This window comes from Oncorhynchus mykiss, chromosome 3, assembly GCF_057628025.1.
Source record: "Oncorhynchus mykiss isolate SJ-2025 chromosome 3, ASM5762802v1, whole genome shotgun sequence".
NCBI lineage: Eukaryota > Metazoa > Chordata > Actinopteri > Salmoniformes > Salmonidae > Oncorhynchus > Oncorhynchus mykiss.
The window spans coordinates 13,237,505-13,259,701 of record NC_143024.1 but is presented as its reverse complement, the minus strand read 5'-3'; the positions used below and the strand labels follow the sequence as shown (position 1 = coordinate 13,259,701).

Below are 22,197 nucleotides of genomic sequence, written 5' to 3'. Positions count from 1 at the left end.
GAGTGTCGAGGGGGTGGAGTCAACCGTGCCCGTAATTAATTTAGGGTTATCCTAAATTGTTTATTTGGGGTATCAGGTCGATTGTGGAGGTCTGCACACTGCAAATGTATAGTACTTTACACTAGAACTGCATTGAGATAATCTGTCATTACCACAAATGAAGGCTGTGATGAAAAAAAGTTAATGCTAGAAATATAAGATGAATATACTGTCAATGTAAATTCTGCCTGTATAGGTGTGCGCTGAATTGTGGGTCTTCAAATTTGAGTGAGATAACCAACGTGAAGCACTAAGGGGGGGACTGTCATTATAAATGTGTGCTGGATAATTTATCAATAGTTCTAATTATGATTTGGAAAGGCTTCTAGAGACAAAGCTATGCCCAGAAAATGTGATGAGCCACTAGATTGTAGTTTTGGCTAATCTTGCCCTAATCTCATTCATATCAAGGTTGGTGTGAAACTGTTATAACGTGTGCTCTCTCTTCCCTGTGAAATTCAATATGGATGTGCCCTAGACCAAATTCTGGAGATCTCTAGAAACATAGATGCTAAAAGAATTGTGTAAATTGGCTCTGCCAAACAGAGAGGCTTTTGACTATCTTTTGGCAGGTAAAGGGGGCACATGTGTAATCATTGATGATGAAAGTTGTACTTTTGTCCCAGATCACTCTTCTAATATGACTGATCTCACCAAATACATTGCCACTGTTGCTAAGAATAATTCCCCACAGAGTGGACGCCTGTAACTTGGTTGGAATCCCTGTTGGGAAGTTGTGGATCCCAAATGACCAAATGGGCTGCATCATATGTTTTTTTTCTTAGTTAGCCTAATTGTGTTATTTAACTTGCTGTGCATGTGTGTGTATTTTATATAAATTCACTCCTGTTAATAGCAGTATAACCTCTATTATGATGATAGTATTACCATACTAATTAGATTGTATAACCCATAATGAAGGGTTTTAAATGATGAAGTGTCTGGTTTTATGTGTGGATTTCCCTTTAACAGAAGTACAGTACCTTTTGAGAGAAGCTATAATCTAATGCTTACCTTAAAATATAATGATAATCATCAAAGATTGACAGGTAAGAGGGAATGTGATGGAGCATTTTATGTTTGTGCTCTTCTAATAACCAATTTCTGTGTTCATGCTAGTGAATGATTGAACAAATCCTCAATATCAGGATCTACAAATGTGCAATTTGGCAGTTCGCCCCAATATCTCAGTTTCAAAGTCTCAGCCTAGAGAGAAGAAGCCTCATGAGGTATTGTTCGGTCACATGAATGAAGCAAACGTTAATGATTAATTAAATATGAATGATGAATAAGCTAAATCATGCAAATATAACTTGTCTGCAGTATATAAGAGAACTAAAGGGACTGTCCCGGAAGAGCTCCTGATCGACATGTGTACTTGATGCATTGAGTTGGTTGGAACCAGTGCTAATAATAACAAATTATTAATTTAAGATTGACTTTGGGTGACCCTGTGTAGAATTTCTACGACAGAGGCATTACAGAAAGTACTTTTACTAGATTAAACTATGGAAACTCCATACATAACATTGTTTAATGCAAGAACTACTAGCATAGTAATCAAATGTGCTTCAATAACTATTTATTTTGAATGAGGATGAGAATTAAGAATCTAATAGCCTACTTTTTATCACAGTCAGAACTAACACTTACATATGAGTGTGCCACAAATGCACTGGCTGGCTAGGCTACCTAGACCTTTTCATTCCAAATTATTGACTGAAAGTGATGACAAACTATCAACAAAGTGATGACATATAAGGTGTGAATAACTTTTTAATTACAGGTGCACACTAGATGAAGCACCCTGCATAAAGCAAGCTGAGACATATTTGTTCTATGGTCCAATTGCAGTTGGTCTCTGTGTTTCCCTTAGAATCAGCCTGAACAAGAATTGTTCCACTGCACCAGAGTACAGAGAGGAATGAAATACACCTTCACTCTACATTTTCACTGAGTTTACACCTTCACATTTCAAATTCATTCCATGTTTGCTTCATGCATTATTTCATCCTGTCAAATAAAGGGAATGTTGTACATGCACTCTGGTTTATTTTTACAGTAGTAAATGTTGTACATGCACTCTGGTTTATTTTTACAGTAGTAAATGTTGTACATGCACTCTGGTTTATTTTTACAGTAGTAAATGTTGTACATGCACTCTGGTTTATTTTTACAGTAGTAAATGTTGTACATGCACTCTGGTTTATTTTTACAGTAGTAAATGTTGTACATGCACTCTGGTTTATTTTTACAGTAGTAAATGTTGCACATGCATTCATTTTTACAGTAGGAAATGTTGCACATGCATTCATTTTTACAGTAGTAAATGTTGCACATGCATTCGTTTTTACAGTAGTAAATGTTGTACATGCTCTCTGTTTTATCTTTACAGTAGTAATTGTTACATTAGACATTCTAGGCTGACTTGATGAAAGAGGATTAATCTCTCTTTTGGTTTTCCTGGTCATACTTGCTGTAGTCTGATCTTGGTAATCTATTAATGTTTAGGGTAGTTCATGTTCATGCAAAATTAGGAGGCAGGGAGGAAACTTGCCAGAACTGAACATGGGTAGTACAGTAGTAGTTAGCTAGCTAGATAGTAGGGCAATGTGAATCTTACATGCATTATAAGTAAATCGAAGACATCCAAGAAGGAAAATTAATAACTTTAGTGGGTTAAGGAAATGTTCAGCCTATAATTAGTGAATTAGTTAAATTTGAAATAAAACATACATTTGATTAGCTGGCAGATTTTGATTTGATAGCCAGCAAGCTAAACTTATTAGCTGTCTGTGTTTCTATGGGCTGAACAATGCTAGCTAACGTTAGTTGCTGCTTGCTAGCTAGCTACAAGATCGTAACGTTTAACAAGTTGCAGTTCTCTATATGTCACTCATTTTAGTGTAGAAGGGTTTTAATAACGTTTGGAAAATGTGTGTGATGTTTTATGCACCCTATTCATCATGTTAGCGGCAAACGATGTCCAAACTACGAAGGTTTGTGCAAGCTACAGTGTGTTTTTGCTTATCCCGGAAGGGCTGGCTGGAAGCTGAAGGTGGTCCTATGTAAAAAATAACAGATCATGATTCATTCAATTTGAATGAGGGATGGGGATATCCAACCCTTCACTATTGATGCTTCGTGCCGACACATCAAAGCAGCCATTCCAGTCTCAGAAAGACTCTGGTGTCAACCAGACTACATTTATAGAAAGCTAAAAAGAGGCCCTTTACCTGGTGAAAGCCCAGTTGTAGAGAGGTTAAAGAGCCTTTACCTGGTGAAAGCCCAGTTGTAGAGAGGTTAAAAGAGCCTTTACCTGGTGAAAGCCCAGTTGTAGAGAGGTTAAAGAGCCTTTACTTGGTGAAAGCCCTGTTGTAGAGAGGTTAAAAGAGCCTTTACCTGGTGAAAGCCCAGTTGTAGAGAGGTTAAAAGAGCCTTTACCTGGTGAAAGCCCTGTTGTAGAGAGGTTAAAAGAGCCTTTACCTGGTGAAAGCCCAGTTGTAGAGAGGTTAAGAGAGCCTTTACCTGGTGAAAGCCCAGTTGTAGAGAGGTTAAAGAGCCTTTACCTGGTGAAAGCCCAGGTAGTCCTGGATGGTGGAGGATGCATAGAAGATTGTGCCACCAGCCGTGACGACCAGAACAAAGCCATTCAACACCTGAGAGGAGAGTGGAATAGAACAGATTAGTATATCGTTATACACTGAACAAAAATATAAACGCAACATGTAAAGTGATGATCCTATGTTTCATGAGCGGAAATAAAATCATCCCTGTTAGTGAGCATTTCTCCTGTGCCAAGATAATCCATCCACCTGACAAGTGTGGCATATCAAGAAGCAGATTAAACAGCATCATTACACAGGTGCACCTTCTGCTGGGGACAATAAAAGTCCACTTTAAAAAGGTGCAGTTTTGTCACACAACACAATGCCACAGATGTATCAAGTTGAGGGAGCGTGTAATTGGCATGCTGACTGCAGGAATGTCCACTTGAGCTGTTGCCAGATCATTGAATGTTCATTTCTCTACCATAAACTGCCTGCAACGTCGTTTTAGAGAATTTGGCAGTAAGTCCCACCCACTTGGACGATCCCAGGCCCACCCACAGCTCCACCCCTGTCCAGTCATGTGAAATCCATAGATTAGGGCCTAATGAATGGATTTCAGTTGACCGATTTCCTTATATGAACTGTAACTCAGTAAAATCTTTGAAATTGTTGCCTTTATATGTGTTTAGTATACATGTTTACACACATCTAGACTACATGTGGTCATATGAAGTAGGCCTACAGCTATAAACAGCAAACAGCAAAATGTCAAAGGAACTGAAAGGCCTATAGAGTTTTGTATGTGTCCCAAATGGCACCCTATTCCCTATGTATTGCAATACATTTGGTCAAAAAGTATGACTCAATAATCCCTGCTTTCTGGGAATGTTCTAAAGACTAAAGTTATGGGCGGAGTTAGAATGTTGTCTGTCAGAAGAATAACAATGTAAATGTATTTTAATATGCCTGTCTGTCATGGCATATGAGGGTGCAGTGAGATAACCCATGGGTTCTCACACTGCACCCTCACCATTCATCTGGAAAAAAACATGCTTAAAAGCAGGAAAATCAACCAATCCTCTGTTGTTAACACAATGGAAAGGTCAAATTCTTTATTATCTAAATGTTGAAAGTGTGTGGGCGACTCAGAGAAACAAAATGGTGCAGTTTGAGGCCACGTGGCGGAGAGTGATGCGGGCGCTGGAGATGGGGGTGTGTGGGTCTGTCTCGGCAGGTGTGTTATAGTCCATGTTTGTGTGATGTTGTCGTTTGTATGGGTATGTTTTGTATTGTTTTAAAAAATAAAATCAACATTTAAAAATATTGTTTTAAGGAATAGGGTGAATTTGGTCAAAAGTAGTGCACTATACAGGGAATAGGGTTCCATTTGGGAAGCAGGCATTGTGTTTGTATCTACCCTATTCCATGTAGAGTCAGTTCAAAGATCAGACAGTTCAAGGATCAGACACGCAACAGTATATGATTAACTCTGGAATTATTTGGACAGGAAAAGCTAACATGCCACATGACCCTGCATGGTGTGGTTCAACTGCAGTTCATCTCAACTTAAATCAATAACTTTCCAATGTAAAAGATCAGGTCCGTACTGTTAATGTAAGCTTACTCATTAAGATCTAAAAAAAAAGGACAAACTGATCCTAGATCAGCACTCCTACTCTGAGACGACAAAAATATGAGCTGCTTTTAATATCGGTTTGTCCTTTGTTGTGTTTTATTAGGGTATGTATTGGCTGGTGCAATCAAATGTACCCTGTGTGGGATTAATAAAGTACTTACCTTATGAATACAGGCCCTGGAGTGCTATGGTAACAGACAGGGTGGCTACTGAATAGACCCCCACTAACCTGTAGTAACAGACAGGGTGGCTACTGAATAGACCCCCACTAACCTGTAGTAACAGACAGGGTGGCTACTGAATAGACCCCCACTAACCTGTAGTAACAGACAGGGTGGCTACTGAATAGACCCCCACTAACCTGTAGTAACAGACAGGGTGGCTACTGAATAGACCCCCACTAACCTGTAGTAACAGACAGGGTGGCTACTGAATAGACCCCACTAACCTGTAGTAACAGACAGGGTGGCTACTGAATAGACCCCACTAACCTGTAGTAACAGACAGGGTGGCTACTGAATAGACCCCACTAACCTGTAGTAACAGACAGGGTGGCTACTGAATAGACCCCACTAACCTGTAGTAACAGACAGGGTGGCTACTGAATAGACCCCACTAACCTGTAGTAACAGAGAGGGTGGCTACTGAATAGACCCCACTAACCTGTAGTAACAGAGAGGGTGGCTACTGAATAGACCCCACTAACCTGTAGTAACAGAGAGGGTGGCTACTGAATAGACCCCACTAACCTGTAGTAACAGACAGGGTGGCTACTGAATAGACCCCCACTAACCTGTAGTAACAGACAGGGTGGCTACTGAATAGACCCCACTAACCTGTAGTAACAGACAGGGTGGCTACTGAATAGACCCCACTAACCTGTAGTAACAGACAGGGTGGCTACTGAATAGACCCCACTAACCTGTAGTAACAGACAGGGTGGCTACTGAATAGACCCCACTAACCTGTAGTAACACAGGGTGGCTACTGAATAGACCCCACTAACCTGTAGTAACACAGGGTGGCTGCTGAATAGACCCCACTAACCTGTAGTAACAGACAGGGTGGCTACTGAATAGACCCCCACTAACCTGTAGTAACAGACAGGATGGCTACTGAATAGACCCCACTAACCTGTAGTAACAGACAGGGTGGCTACTGAATAGACCCCACTAACCTGTAGTAACAGACAGGGTGGCTACTGAATAGACCCCCACTAACCTGTAGTAACAGACAGGGTGGATCCTGAATAGACCCCACTAACCTGTAGTAACAGACAGGGTGGATCCCACTAACCTGTAGTAAGAGCTCTCCCTCTGGAACGTGAAGTTCTTTCTTCTTCAGAACATTACTCTCTGGGCGTAGGGTCACTGCAACACAATACAATAAAATCAAGATTAAGGTTGTTGTCCCATAGAGGATTTCCATCACACACTGAAGGAATGCAGAGGAGCCAGTTACAGTGCATCACTACAGACCCATTCACAATAATGTGAGATAGACCTAATGTGCACACCGCTAATGGTACTAGTTGTTCCTGTGGAAGAGAATTTGATGGGCATTTTAAATCAACCAAAAATGTTATTCTATTTGTGTGTACTGTGGTAGCCATATAGGCTAGGCAATGGCAAATCATCTTCAGATAGATGGTGCAGTGAGATGCCTTATGTTTCAGTGTGATTAAGAGAACAGACCCTAACTGTGCTGGTCGGGCCCTATAGCCTAGCTACAGTAGGAGAGTTGTGCCAGTAGAACGTGGATAGGGAACTAAAGTCCTCAGGGGCCAGAGTGGTGTCACACTTTCTCCCCGTCTAGCAAACACAGCTGATTAAACTAATTACATTTTAAACTGATGATCATGATTAGTTGATTATTGGAGTCAGGTGTGTTAGCTAAGGCTGGAGTAAACGTGTGACACCAATCAGGCCCCCGAGGACTTGCCCATCCCCGCAGCAGAATAACTCAGGAAGTCTGCAACCACAATTATTTTCCCCCCTTTATTCATACAGGTAAGTCATTTAAGAATGTTTTCTTACTTACAATGACGACCTGTCCACAATCTTGATTGTATTCTCATACGATGGGCAAAATAATCCCCCTCCACCTCTGGTTCACATCAACCTACACCCATCCCCTTCTCAGAGCCGAGTCAACACTTCTCACTCATCTAAACAAGTACAGTGCCTTGCGAAAGTATTCGCCCCCCTTGAACTTTGCGACCTTTTGCCACATTTCAGGCTTCAAACATAAAGATATAAAACTGTATTTTGTTGTGAAGAATCAACAACAAGTGGGACACAATCATGAAGTGGAACGACATTTATTGGATATTTCAAACTTTTTTAACAAATCAAAAACTGAAAAATTGGGCGTGCAAAATTATTCAGCCCCTTTACTTTCAGTGCAGCAAACTCTCTCCAGAAGTTCAGTGAGGATCTCTGAATGATCCAATGTTGACCTAAATGACTAATGATGATAAATACAATCCACCTGTGTGTAATCAAGTCTCCGTATAAATGCACCTGCACTGTGATAGTCTCAGAGGTCCGTTAAAAGCGCAGAGAGCATCATGAAGAACAAGGAACACACCAGGCAGGTCCGAGATACTGTTGTGAAGAAGTTTAAAGCCGGATTTGGATACAAAAAGATTTCCCAAGCTTTTCCCAAGACTTCTCAAACATGGCAGAAAGCTAAAACAATATGATGAAAAATTCACCTTATTAATTCAGCCACTTAGATTAAGTAGCAAGTTAAACTTCGGGGTCACGTTTACACAGAATTTTGAAAACTCTTTAGAAAGATCTTCCCGCGTTCTGTAAATGCAGATGTAAAATGGATCTTATTGTAATTTCTGCTCTGCGTTAGACTCATTTCGTGCTTCAGTTGCACTTCTCCACTCAGATGAGAATTCAGGAATGGGCATTCTATCAGCAGACAGCACTCTGACTGATATGGAGCTACTGTTCTCCATCATTCTATCAGCAGACAGCACTCTGACTGATGTGTAGCTACTGTTCTCCATCATTCTGGGGCGGCAGGGTAGCCTAGTGGTTAAGAGCGTTGGACTAGTAACCGGAAGGTTGCAAGTTCAAACCCCCGAGCTGACAAAGTACAAATCTGTCGTTCTTCCCCTGAACAGGCAGTTAACCCACTGTTCCTAGGCTGTCATTGAAAATAAGAATTTGTTCTTAACTGACTTGCCTAGTTAAATAAAGGTACAAATTCTATCAGCAGACAGCTGACTGACTGACTTGCCTAGTTAAATAAAGGTAAAAATTATATCAGCAGACAGCACTCTGACTGACATTCTATCAGCAGACAGCGTGCTGACTGATGTGTAGCTACTTTTTTTCCACTTTTAAAATGCCAAACATGAGGAAATTTAGCTTGCTTTATGTGAAATTTAAGAAATATGCATAGGCTATGCATAGTTTTCGCAAAAAACACCTTGCTTTTTCATTGTAAGCTCATGTTGCATTTCTGCTGCCATCTGATGAAAATGAATGTGTTGCACTAATGTTTTTCCTGTGAAGGAAAGCTTGTACGTCCCTGATCACTATTGACTTTCAATATAAAACAGGTTCATGTCAACACACAGCTGGACTCACCTGCTCCCGTTTTCTCCTGTTGTGCTATTTCCAAACAAACACGTGACTGTCTCAACTGTTCTGGGGAACTACGGTAAGCTTCATAATGTGACTGTCTCAACTGTTCTGGGGAACTACAGTGAGCTTCATAATGTGACTGTCTCAACTGTTCTGGGGAACTACGGTGAGCTTCATAATGTGACTGTCTCAACTGTTCTGGGGAACTACGGTGAGCTTCATAATGTGACTGTCTCAACTGTTCTGGGGAACTACGGTGAGCTTCATAATGTGACTGTCTCAACTGTTCTGGGGAACTACGGTGAGCTTCATAATGTGACAGGCTCAACTGTTCTGGGGAACTACAGTGAGCTTCATAATGTGACTGTCTCAACTGTTCTGGGGAACTACGATGAGCTTCATAATGTGACTGTCTCAACTGTTCTGGGGAACTACGGTGAGCTTCATAATGTGACTGTCTCAACTGTTCTGGGGAACTACGGTGAGCTTCATAATGTGACTGTCTCAACTGTTCTGGGGAACTACGATGAGCTTCATAATGTGACTGGCTCAACTGTTCTGGGGAACTACGGTGAGCTTCATAATGTGACTGTCTCAACTGTTCTGGGGAACTACGATGAGCTTCATAATGTGACAGTCTCAACTGTTCTGGGGAACTACAGTGAGCTTCATAATGTGACTGTCTCAACTGTTCTGGGGAACTACGGTGAGCTTCATAATGTGACTGTCTCAACTGTTCTGGGGAACTACGATGAGCTTCATAATGTGACTGGCTCAACTGTTCTGGGGAACTACGGTGAGCTTCATAATGTGACTGGCTCAACTGTTCTGGGGAACTACGGTGAGCTTCATAATGTGACTGTCTCAACTGTTCTGGGGAACTACGGTGAGCTTCATAATGTACAATAATGTGACAGGCTCAACTGTTCTGGGGAACTACGGTGAGCTTCATAATGTGACAGGCTCAACTGTTCTGGGGAACTACGGTGAGCTTCATAATGTGACAGGCTCAACTGTTCTGGGGAACTACAGTGAGCTTCATAATGTGACTGTCTCAACTGTTCTGGGGAACTACGGTGAGCTTCATAATGTGACTGGCTCAACTGTTCTGGGGAACTACGGTGAGCTTCATAATGTGACAGGCTCAACTGTTCTGGGGAACTACGGTGAGCTTCATAATGTGACAGGCTCAACTGTTCTGGGGAACTACGGTGAGCTTCATAATGTGACTGGCTCAACTGTTCTGGGGAACTACGGTGAGCTTCATAATGTGACAGGCTCAACTGTTCTGGGGAACTACGGTGAGCTTCATAATGTGACAGTCTCAACTGTTCTGGGGAACTACGGTGAGCTTCATAATGTGACTGACTCAACTGTTCTGGGGAACTACAGTGAGCTTCATAATGTACAATAATGTGACAGGCTCAACTGTTCTGGGGAACTACGGTGAGCTTCATAATGTGACTGTCTCAACTGTTCTGGGGAACTACGGTGAGCTTCATAATGTGACAGGCTCAACTGTTCTGGGGAACTACGGTGAGCTTCATTATGTGACTGTCTCAACTGTTCTGGGGAACTACGGTGAGCTTCATAATGTGACTGTCTCAACTGTTCTGGGGAACTACAGTGAGCTTCATAATGTGACAGGCTCAACTGTTCTGGGGAACTACGGTGAGCTTCATAATGTGACAGTCTCAACTGTTCTGGGGAACTACGGTAAGCGTCATAATGTACAATAATGTGACAGGTGAAATGAAGAACACAATCTGCTTCATCTCCTAAGGTATTGCACACGTTGACTGCAGGCATTTAATAAAAAACATTTGCTACAAATATTAAAATGTATTGAAACACTTGAAATAAATAGTTTAATCTGTATTGGCGATATAGAAAAAGCATCCCGTGGCTATTTCCAAATACCCCGTATACAGCACCTAAAGACTCTCAGACCATGGGAAACAAGATTCTCTGGTCTGATGAAACCAAGATTGAAATCTCTGGCCTGAATGCCAAGCGTCACGTTTGGAGGAAACCTGGCACCATCCCTACGGTGAAACATGGTGGTGGCAGCATCATGCTGTGGGGATGTTTTTCAGTGGCAGACTAGTCAGGATCGAGGGAAAGATGAACGGAGCAAAGTATAGAGAGATCCTTGATGAAAACCTGCTCCAGAGCACTCAGGACCTCAGACTAGGGCGAAGCTGTACCTTCCAACAGGACAATGACCCTAAGCACACAGTCAAGACAACGCAGGAGTGGCTTTGGGACACGTCTCTGAATGTCCTTGAGTGGCACAGCCAGAGTCCGGACTCGAACACGATCAAACATCTCTGGAAAGACTTGAAAATAGCTGTGCAGCGACGCTACCCATCCAACCTGACAGAGCTTGAGAGAATCTATAGAGAAGAATGGGTGAAACTCCCCAAATATCGGTGTGCCAATCTTGTAGTGTCAAGAAGACTAGAGGCTGCCAAAGTTGCTTCAACAAAGTACAAAGGTCTGAATAATTATGTAAATGTGATATTTCAGTTTGTTTTTAACAGCCGAGTGGAGGTCCAAACAGCCGAGTGGAGGTCCAAACAGCCGAGTGGGGGTCCAAACAGCCGAGTGGGGGTCCAAACAGCCGAGTGGGGGTCCAAACAGCCGAGTGGGGGTCCAAACAGCCGAGTGCAGGTCCCGAGGATGGATACTCGAACCGGGACGATACCAGTATCGCAATATTTGTTAGTATCATGGCAAGGAAACAAAACAAAGCCTTAATGTTGGAAACAAACATCATTATGTTGTCATCCAGAGTGACATGTATCTATTTTCCAAGCTATAGCCACAATACTTTACATACAGCAGGTTTTAAAAGGACCAAAGAGTTTACTTCGAGTTTTCATTTTTGCCATGGAAAAAAATACTGCAATACGGGTATCGTCACAGCCCTACTTTCTTAGAGTCCAAACAGCCTAGTCTGCATCCCAAACAGCACCTTTTACCCTATATAGTTCACTACTTTTGACCCGAATAGGGTGCCATTTGAGATGCAAACATAATGTCTTGCAAGGGGGAGGATGTGGTCACAGGTTTCCCTTGGCAGATCCCTCAGAACCCTTTAATAATGTATGTGGTTAATGCTAGAAAACTATCTATTGTTGCAGCACTTCCGCTAAGACAGATCACAAGATTACACATTTATATGTTACTTTCCACAGGATTTCACACACCCTGATGGCATCCTGTTATTTCAGAGAGTCCTCCCTTTCTTGAGAGAGAGAGCGACAAGCGAGAGAGAGCGAGAGATCTAGCCACTGCCTTCCAGACACCTCAGTAGTTGATAGTGACTGATATAGTTGATCAGGGCAGCAGGTAGCCTAGTGGTTAGAGCGTTGGGCCAGCTGCTAGATCGAATCCCTGAGCTGACAAGGTAAAAATATGTGGTTCTGCCCCTGAAAAAGGCAGTTAACCCACTGTTCCTAGGCCGTCATCATAAATAAGAATTTGTTCTTAACTGACTTGCCTAGTTAAATAAAAGTTTTAAAAATTAAAATAAATCAGACAGTCAGATCCATAGCGATAATATCTTTACATAATCCAACCCTAAATATGGACAATAGGGTGTGTTATGATCATGCCTTACCATTGAAGAAGCTCTTGGCACGCAGGTAGCTGACACAAAGCCTGAGGATGGTCAGTTTGTCCAGCTTGGAGATGACATCCTGGGGGTAAGGAAGCAGACTGGCCAGCCTGTCCAACTCCCCATTCAGGCGTTCCCGGTGCCTCTTGGAAGGGTTTGATTTAGCTCCTTCTGGAGGTGGCTTCACACTACGAGGAGGAGAATGTCTGCCATCAATGTCTCATATGATATTCCTCGGTCTTGTTATGTAGCCTAATTGGTAGATACTGTATGTTTACGAAAGTGTGAATGAATGCAACTCATGGAGTCCACAGAAAGAAATATCATAAAGAAGTATCATTGTCCAAGGTTGAAACATGCTTCTTTCTGTACCTCATTCAGACCTCATACAAATCAGACTAGGGAGTGTCAGTCAACCCTATTCCATGAACATAATAACAGTACTACAATTGAACTGTCACTCACAAGACATCCTAATTCTGTACACTGATGTGGTATACTTAACATGCACTAGACTAGTAGTGACATAAACGTTGTCTACAACCCCTAACTAGCTGGCTATGCTGTTGTAGCGGCGATCAGTTAGCTAACGTGACTGTACCTTCTCTGGGGCTTTTTCCTCTTGCGACTTGCATACATGTTGGTGCTATTTTTTCCAATGTGTACTATGGAATGCCAAGCGCACTAGAAAGACAACTAGCTAGCTGACAGGACAGGGTACGCAGTCAAATCCCTGCTTCTGCTAGGCTAGCTAAATAACATGCATCATGTTAGCTAGCTGACAATCAAACCAAAACATGGTCAGTAAGATGCATTTTCATGCATACTACAAAACGATATAGCCAGTTAAATGCATACCTGCATTATTAAGCGAAAAGAAAGAGATGTTTGCTACATATATTAACAACCTAATTTAGCTAGAGAAAGTGGAAAAGTTCAAAGAAGAGAAAGATGATAAATTGCCAACACTGAGCCGTTGCGAGCTTCCTTGCCAAACGCGGATGGACTATAAATCAAATCGGAATATATTCCCCGAACATTAGCCACGCGAGAATTTCATAGCTACAACAAACGTCATGCAAACTGCCGAAATTGGACATTTGTGGTCATTTCTTTCACACCCCCTTTAGCTCCACCCACCGGGTACGCACACGCTTATCCCAGCCAATCGCAAAGTGACTACCATTGCGTTGTTTACACCCTTCGGTCTAGACGAGATGGATGGGAAGTCTTAAAAACCAATTGAAAGTTCATTACTGTAGCTACTGCAATTGTAGAACACATGGGAGAGGCAGGGTTCAATAATTCAGGTAGATTTAATATAATGCTTTGTATGAGGTCCCGTGTGGGTCAATTGGCAGAGCATGGTGTTTGCAACCCCAGGGTTGTGGGTTCGAGTCCCATGCACTCACTACTGTACATTTCTTTGCATAAGAGCTTCTGCTAAATTATGTAAATGTATTTATCCTTATAGCAACTCTTAGATTTTAAAAACAGCCTACTGTATTTTTGGGTCAGCAAAGCAAAATAGGTCCTAGTTTGTGAACATACTGCAGACCTCACCAGTTAAATGAAGAGCATTATTAGGAAGAAGTGTATATACAGAAGCAGTCTTGGTGGAGAATGGTGATCTCTAATTCAGGGTAAATTACTTGGGAATTACTGTATTCAAGTGACTTGTTATTTCAGGCTCTGATAGCAAAGCTCTTTATCTCCTAATCTGACACATTACTTGGAATGCCGTTTACATTTTACATTTGCTTTGAATCAAAGGGATGAGGGATTTTTCCATCTCAGATTCATCATAAAGTGATGTGTGCCTCCCGAAATGTCAACATTTGGAATGTAAATGGCATCCAAGCCTGACAGGATGGACAGCCATGAACTCTTTCTGACACCGAGAAATCTACGTTGGACTCCACAACGCGCTGAAATGTCATATTTGACAGGATTAGATCAGATTTGAGAATCGACAGAATATTGTATGTGTGCACCAAGATCCCATGACTTTGACCCAACTACATTATACATTTGCCCAACTACCTAACACAATTGTGAAGTCATTTTTGGAGGAATTGACCCAACCCCCAAGTCAATTTGTATTCAGTATTCTATGTCAATGTACAGTATAATTGACACCCCATTCCATATTAGGAAAGCATGGTCAATACAGTACACCACATTCCATATTGGGAAAGCATGGCCACTACAGTACACCACATTCAGATCCCATGAATATCCGAGTCAAAGCTTGGGAGGATAATCCGTAAAATGCTGTTTATTTCAGGCTTTTAGACTGCTTTGGGGGAATTTGATAATCTGACAGTTGACATACTGAATGTGTTTGTCAGAGCGAATAAACATCAAAATATTTAGATATGTAATAGGTTTACTACTAGGCAAATCTCCATTCGTTTACAAACATAGGGTTTCATGGTATCTGCAATGAATTCATTATATGATCTACTCCTGTGGCAAAACCACTGTACTGTACTCATCCTAGGCTTGTCTGTCCCTATAGTCATGTTTTGAATTGGCTATTCTTTTGGCCTTTGAAAATTACTAATGTTTTTGAATGCACAAATTTACAAACAAAAAATATTCTGCTTGTCTATTACATTGATCAACATGCAAAACATATTTAATCAAGTGGCATTCATTTCCAGTGGAGAAATGTAATGAATCAAGACTATACAGCAGATCATTCAGTGAATGTATTTGTATTCATTGAGTGAGGGGGTTTTATGGGGATTTTGAGGGGATTTTAGGGGGCTACACTCACTATCGCTAAAACCTAAATCCCCTTATGTTTACAATAGGATTTGGGAGGCTAAAAGCAAGTGGGTCAAGCCACATAAAAAGAAACACATGTGGGCTATATCCTTGAATATACAAATAGGTGTGGACATGCTTTAAATTGACAGAGTAAACGAGACATTGACATCAGTTTTGATGTCATGACCTCTCTCTGAAGTAAGTCAACTTCCTTCTTGACCCCGAGCTAAGCATTACAGTACTACTATATGTTTACGGTTGTGTATGTTGGACCGTTGTTGGGTATGACACTGACATACCAAACAATATTGTCTTTGAGATGGAGCTTAATAAAAGTGGTTATTTCATCTACAACAGAGCTTATTATGTTAGATGGTAGACTGTAGATGGTATTTATTTCAACGTATTGTAGGTCTACACTTGCTATGTTATCAGTGAGAAGGGAACTTGTCTATAAGTCTGTTATGCAGCCCTGCTGTGCAGCATGGTGTCTTCCTCTGGGATCAGTCTCAGGGTTGGACGGGACAGCCAATTGTTCACTTAGATGTGACAGTGAGCAAGGAACTTGTCTATAAGCTTGTTATGCAGCCCTGCTGTGCTGGGATCAGTCTCAGGGTTGGATGGGACAGCCAATTGTTCACTTAGATGTGACAGTGAGCAAGCGAACAGTTGTGTTACTGATGGGTGATGGGGGCGTGTTTAAACAGATCTACTGTTTCCCCCTGAGTCTAGCGTGGGAAATGAACAAGAAATTACAGCAAATGTACTATTGATAAAAACAAATAAATAGCATCATGTATGAGAGAAAGCTCTCTTTCTTTCTTTATCTTTCTCTCTCTCTTTCTCTCGCTCTGTGTGTGTGTGAGTGTATGTGAGATTCTATGGTGTGTTAGTGTCTCTTTCTCTCTCTCTCCCTCTCTCTTCTCTCTCCCTCTCTTTCTCTGAATGAAAATGTAATTCAATGTCTTGAAGCCAGAGGTGCATGATGACTGATGGGATGTGTGCTCTCAGAGTAAACATTATTAAACAACATCACTGAGAACTCTCTCAGAGCAAACATGAACAAACCATCACTGAGGACACTCTCAGAGCAACCATTATCAAACAAACAATAATAAACACCATCACTGAGGACACTCTCAGAGTAAACATGAACAAACACCATCACTGAGGACACTCTCAGAGCAACCATTATCAAACAAACAATAACAAACACCATCACTGAGGACACTCTCAGAGCAACCATTATCAAACAAACAATAACAAACACCATCACTGAGGACACTCTCAGAGCAACCATTATCAAACAAACAATAATAAACACCATCACTGAGGACACTCTCAGAGTAAACATGAACAAACACCATCACTGAGGACACTCTCAGAGCAACCATTATCAAACAAACAATAACAAACACCATCACTGAGGACACTCTCAGAGCAACCATTATCAAACAAACAATAACAAACACCATCACTGAGGACACTCTCAGAGCCTCATTGCCAAAATATTTAAATATCCCTTTAACGTGATTTAACACCATTACTGAGAACACTTTCAGAGCAAACAACATTACTGAGGACACTCAGACATGTTCCTCAAAACATTATAAAACAACATTACAGAGGACACTCAGACATGTTCCTCAAAACATTATCAAACAACATTACAGAGGACACTCAGACATGTTCCTCAAAACATTATCAAACAACATTACAGAGGACACTCAGACATGTTCCTCAAAACATTATCAAACAACATTACAGAGGACACTCAGACATGTTCCTCAAAACATTATCAAACAACATTACAGAGGACACTCAGACATGTTCCTCAAAACATTATCAAACAACATTACAGAGGACACTCAGACATGTTCCTCAAAACATTATCAAACAACATTACAGAGGACACTCAGACATGTTCCTCAAAACATTATCAAACAACATTACAGAGGACACTCAGACATGTTCCTCAAAACATTATCAAACAACATTACAGAGGACACTCAGACATGTTCCTCAAAACATTATCAAACAACATTACCGAGGACACTCATGGCTTCTCTCTGCATCTGCAAGTGGTTCTTACATAGAAATAGAATCAATGGATTCCACTTCTATGGGTTCTTCCTTTTAGACACATCCCTCTTACAGTCATTGACATTTTCAATATGCAAAGGCAGAGAAAGTATACTGAAAAATGTGGGCACAAATTTGTTTACATCCCTGTTAGTGAGCATTTCTTCTGTGCCAAGATAATCCGTCCACCTGACAGATGTGTTATATCAAGAAGCTGACTAAACAGCATGATCATTGGGGGACAATAAAAGGCCATTCTAAAATTAGCCTTTTTTTCACACACAAAATGCCACAGATGTCTCAAGTTTTGAGGGAGCGTGTAATTGGCATGCTGACTGCAGGAATGTCCACTTGAGCTGTTGCCAGATCATTGATATTACATTTCTCTACCATAAGCCACCTCCAACGTCATTTTAGAGAATTTGGCAGTAAGACCAACCGGTATCACAACAGCAGACCACGGTGTAACCACGCCAGCCCGGGAACTCCACATCCGGCTTCTTCACCTGCGGGATGGTCTGAGACCAGCCATCCACATAGCTGATGAAACTGTGGTTTTGTACAACCAAAGAATTTCTGCACAAAAGGTCAGAAACCGTCTCAGGGAATTTCCTCTGCGTTCTCGTCATCCTCACCAGGGTCTTAACCTGACTGCAGTTTGGCTTTGTAACTGACTTCGGTGAGCAAATTCTCACCTTCGATGGCCACTGGGACGCTGGAGAAGTGTGCTCTTCACGGATGAATCCCGGTTTTAACTGTACAGGGCAGATGACAAACAGCGTGTATGGCGTCGTGTGGGCAAGCGGTTTGCTGATGTCCTCGTTGTGAATAGAGTGCCCCATGGTGATGGTGGGTTTTATGGTATGGACAGGCATAAGCTATGGACAATAAACACAATTGTATTTTATCGATGAAAATTTGAATGCACAGAGATACCGTGACAAGGTACCATTGTCGTGCCATTCTTCCGCCGCCATCACCTCATATATCCAACAACTTCGCACAGCCATTGAAGAGGAGTGGGACAACATTCCACAGGCCACTATCAACAGCTTGATTAACTCTATGCAAAGGAGTTGTGTCGCGCTGCATGAGGCAAATGGTGGTCGCATCAGATACTGACTGGTTCTCTGATCCACACCCCTACCTTTTTTTAAGGTATCTGTGACCTCTATTTCCAGTCATGTGAAATCCATAGATTATGGCCTAATAAATGTGTTTCAATTGGCAGATTTCATTATAATCAATTCAAATGTTATTGGTCAGAAACACGTGTTTAGCAGATGTTATTGTGGGTGTTGGTAAAAACAGTTCTATGAACTGTAATTCAGTAAAATGTTTGAAATTGTTTGCATGTTGCATTTCTATTTTTGTGTGGTGTAGATAATTAGCATGGATGGGGCTGGATATCTAAATGTAAATAATTGAACACTGGATATGAGACTCACTGTTTATTACTTCTGCCTTTCAAACAGTGACAACGTGTCTTTCAGCTGATTAAAAAGCTACATTTAGGTGAAAGAAAATTCTTACATTTTCAGTATGGCTTTCACTGACATACTGTACCTTTCACTGACATACTGTACCTTTCACTGACATACTGTACCTTTCACTGACATACTGTACCTTTCACTGACATACTGTACCTTTCACTGACATACTGTACCTTTCACTGACATACTGTACCTTTCACTGACATACTGTACCTTGCACTGACATACTGTACCTTTCACTGACATACTGTACCTTTCACTGACATACTGTACCTTTCACTGACATACTGTACCTTTCACTGACATACTGTACCTTTCACTGACATACTGTACCTTTCACTGACATACTGTACCTTTCACTGACATACTGTACCTTTCACTGACATACTGTACCTTTCACTGAAATACTGTACCTTTCACTGACATACTGTACCTTTCACTGACATACTGTACCTTTCACTGACATACTGTACCTTTCACTGACATACTGTACCTTGCACTGACATACTGTACCTTTCACTGACATACTGTACCTTGCACTGACATACTGTACCTTTCACTGACATACTGTACCTTTCACTGACATACTGTACCTTGCACTGACATACTGTACCTTGCACTGACATACTGTACCTTTCACTGACATACTGTACCTTGCACTGACATACTGTACCTTTCACTGACATACTGTACCTTTCACTGACATACTGTACCTTTCACTGACATACTGTACCTTTCACTGACATACTGTACCTTTCACTTACATACTGTACCTTTCACTGACATACTGTACCTTGCACTGACATACTGTACCCTTCACTTACATACTGTACCTTGCACTGACATACTGTACCTTTCACTGACATACTGTACCTTTCACTGACATACTGTACCTTTCACTGACATACTGTATCTTTCACTGACATACTGTACCTTTCACTGACATACTGTACCTTGCACTTCCAAACAAGTTGAGCTGAGTAGGAGAGAAGGGGGGACCACTTTACAGTACTTTACACCAGGGTTTCTCAAACCTTTGGGGGCAGGGGACCCTTTTTGTGAGAGCAAATGTATCAGGTACCCCCTCTTAACTCGAGTGAGATGTGCTGCTGTTACTGTTTATTGTCTATCCTGTTGCCTAGTCACTTTATTCAGACCTACAGTTGAAGTCGGAAGTTGACATACACCTTAGCCAAGTACATTTAAACTCAGTCTTTCACAATTTCTGACATTTAGTCCTAGTCAATATTTATTGTCTTAGGTCAGTTAGGATCACCACTTTATTTTAAGAATGTGAAATGTCAGAATAATAGTAGAGAGAATGATTTATTTCATCTTTAATTTCTTTCATCACATTCCCACTGGGTCAGAAGTTTACATACACTCAATTAGTATTTGGTAGCATTGCCTTTAAATTATTTAACTTGGGTAAAACGTTTTGGGCCTTCCACAAGCTCCCCACAATAAGTTTGCTGAATTTTGGCCCATTCCTCCTGACAAAGCTGGTGTAAATGAGTCAGGTTTGTAGACCTCCTTGCTCCCATACGCTTTTTCAGTTCTGCCCACACATTTTCTACAGGATTGAGGTCAGGGCTTTGTGATGGCCACTCCAATACCTTGACGTTGTTGTCCCCAAGCATACTTTGGAAGTACGCTTGGGGTCATTGTCCATTTGGAAGACCCATTTGCGAACAAGCTTTGACTTCCTGACTGATGTCTTGAGATGTTGCTTCAATATATCCACATAATTTTCCTGCCTCCTGATGCCATCTATTTTGTGAAGTGCACCAGGCCCTCCTGCAGCAAAGCACCCCGACAACATGATGCTACCAACCCTGTGCTTCACTGTTGGGATGGTGTTCTTCGGCTTACAAGCCTCCCCCTTTTTCCTTCAAACATAACGATGGCCATTATGGCCAAACAATTCTATTTTTGTTTCATCAGACCAGAGGACATTTCTCCAAAAAGTTAAAATATTTGTCCCCATGTGCAGTTGCAAACACAGTCTGCCTTTTTTATGGCGGTTTTGGAGCAGTGGCTACTTCCTTGCTGAGCGGCCTTTCAGGTTATGTTGATATAGGACTCGTTTTACCGTGGATATAGATACTTTTGTACCTGTTTCCTCCAGCATCTTCACAAGGTGCAGGTTTCAAGCTAATTTCCTGCAATTTCTCACGCCTCTGTTTTGGTAAAAAGCTGAGGGATGGGCCTGGAGAAATTTAACCAATCTCAAATTCATAGACAGAGCTATGGATGCAAGGACTTACCATCCATGATATCAAAATGATAGTTTAATCCATGTTTTGAGGCTATACACTGTTTACATTTATATTGTTTACAAACATTGGAGTAAAACAAGGTTACATTTTAGGTTATGATGGGGTACTACAGTTGAACTAAGCTCCTGAGGCATTTATAAGTTAGATTCTTCAAGAATCACTGGATACATGTTTGTATGTATTAATTAAGGATTCTAGCTTTAAATTACAGTGTATTTTTATAAACAAATTATAATAATTTGTGGGGAATACAAGAAGTGTTACATATAAAAATGTATAATTGGTGGAGCACTGTGGATATCAATATCCCTGTGAGCCTCCCAGGCCCATGTTGCCCAGGGTTAAAAACAGACATTTTAGATTCAAAATATTACATTGTATTGTATTTTATTACACCGTCTACGCTTATTCAACGGGTTGCATGGCCTAAATTCGATTAATCTGTTGTTGATAGAAATATTCATAAAAAATAAATAATAACATATTTTTTAAAGACCTGGGGGTACCTGCAGTACCTCCGTAGACCCCCACTTTGAGAACCCCTGCTTTACACCAATTACTGTTAGTTCTGGGGAGTAAATCTTTAACTTTATCGACATCTAGTGGCTAAATGTAGTTTTGTTTTTCGATGAACGCCCCATTTAATTTCATTTTATTGATCAATTATGATGTCTCAAATGACACTCCAGCTCATGTGGTACACTGCTTTTGAGGTGACTGGTCAAAATATTGCACAACATTGGGGGGGGAATTGTGCAGTATTTGGATGAAAGTAATACCAGAAGGCTAAAACATGATTGGTGATAAAATACTGTCTGAATTTAAAACGGTCCTAGAAGCAGTAAGAGGTAGGAGTATATTCTTCGCAGCTACCAAAAGCCTGCCACTAATACCCTCAAAAAATATTAGTTTAACTGCCGCAAATACTGCGTCCAAAATAACACCGGCTTTTTTACTGCAGTAATTAGCAGTGTTTTCGGCAATTACTGCGTCCAACATTGCACAGTTACAGCAATTTCAAAACTGCAATCTTTTTGGTATCCTCATGTGCTGACATGGCTACGCTAGTTGTTGTAGTTTCGACGGGTGTGTGTGCAGTGGTGTAGGCTGATTGG

The 22,197-nt window shown here is 41.2% G+C and overlaps 1 protein-coding gene across 2 annotated transcripts in view; it reads right to left on the bottom strand.

Annotated features, from left to right (window-relative positions):
- ahr1a (aryl hydrocarbon receptor 1a) overlaps nt 1-13,691 on the bottom strand; it is a 30,538-nt gene extending 16,847 nt beyond the window's left edge. Inside the window, exons 1-4 of one of the 2 annotated variants that reach the window (XM_090221147.1) lie at nt 13,055-13,691; nt 12,457-12,641; nt 6,523-6,596; nt 3,609-3,698 (exon numbers count right to left, since the gene is read on the bottom strand). In XM_090221147.1, the coding sequence (XP_090077273.1) occupies nt 3,609-3,698; nt 6,523-6,596; nt 12,457-12,641; nt 13,055-13,092 (387 nt within the window). In that variant the 5' untranslated portion in view covers nt 13,093-13,691. The remainder of the gene's footprint in view (nt 1-3,608; nt 3,699-6,522; nt 6,597-12,456; nt 12,642-13,054) is intronic. The other variant, XM_090221149.1, reaches the window with a different exon arrangement.
- Between the last annotated feature and the right edge of the window lie 8,506 nt (nt 13,692-22,197).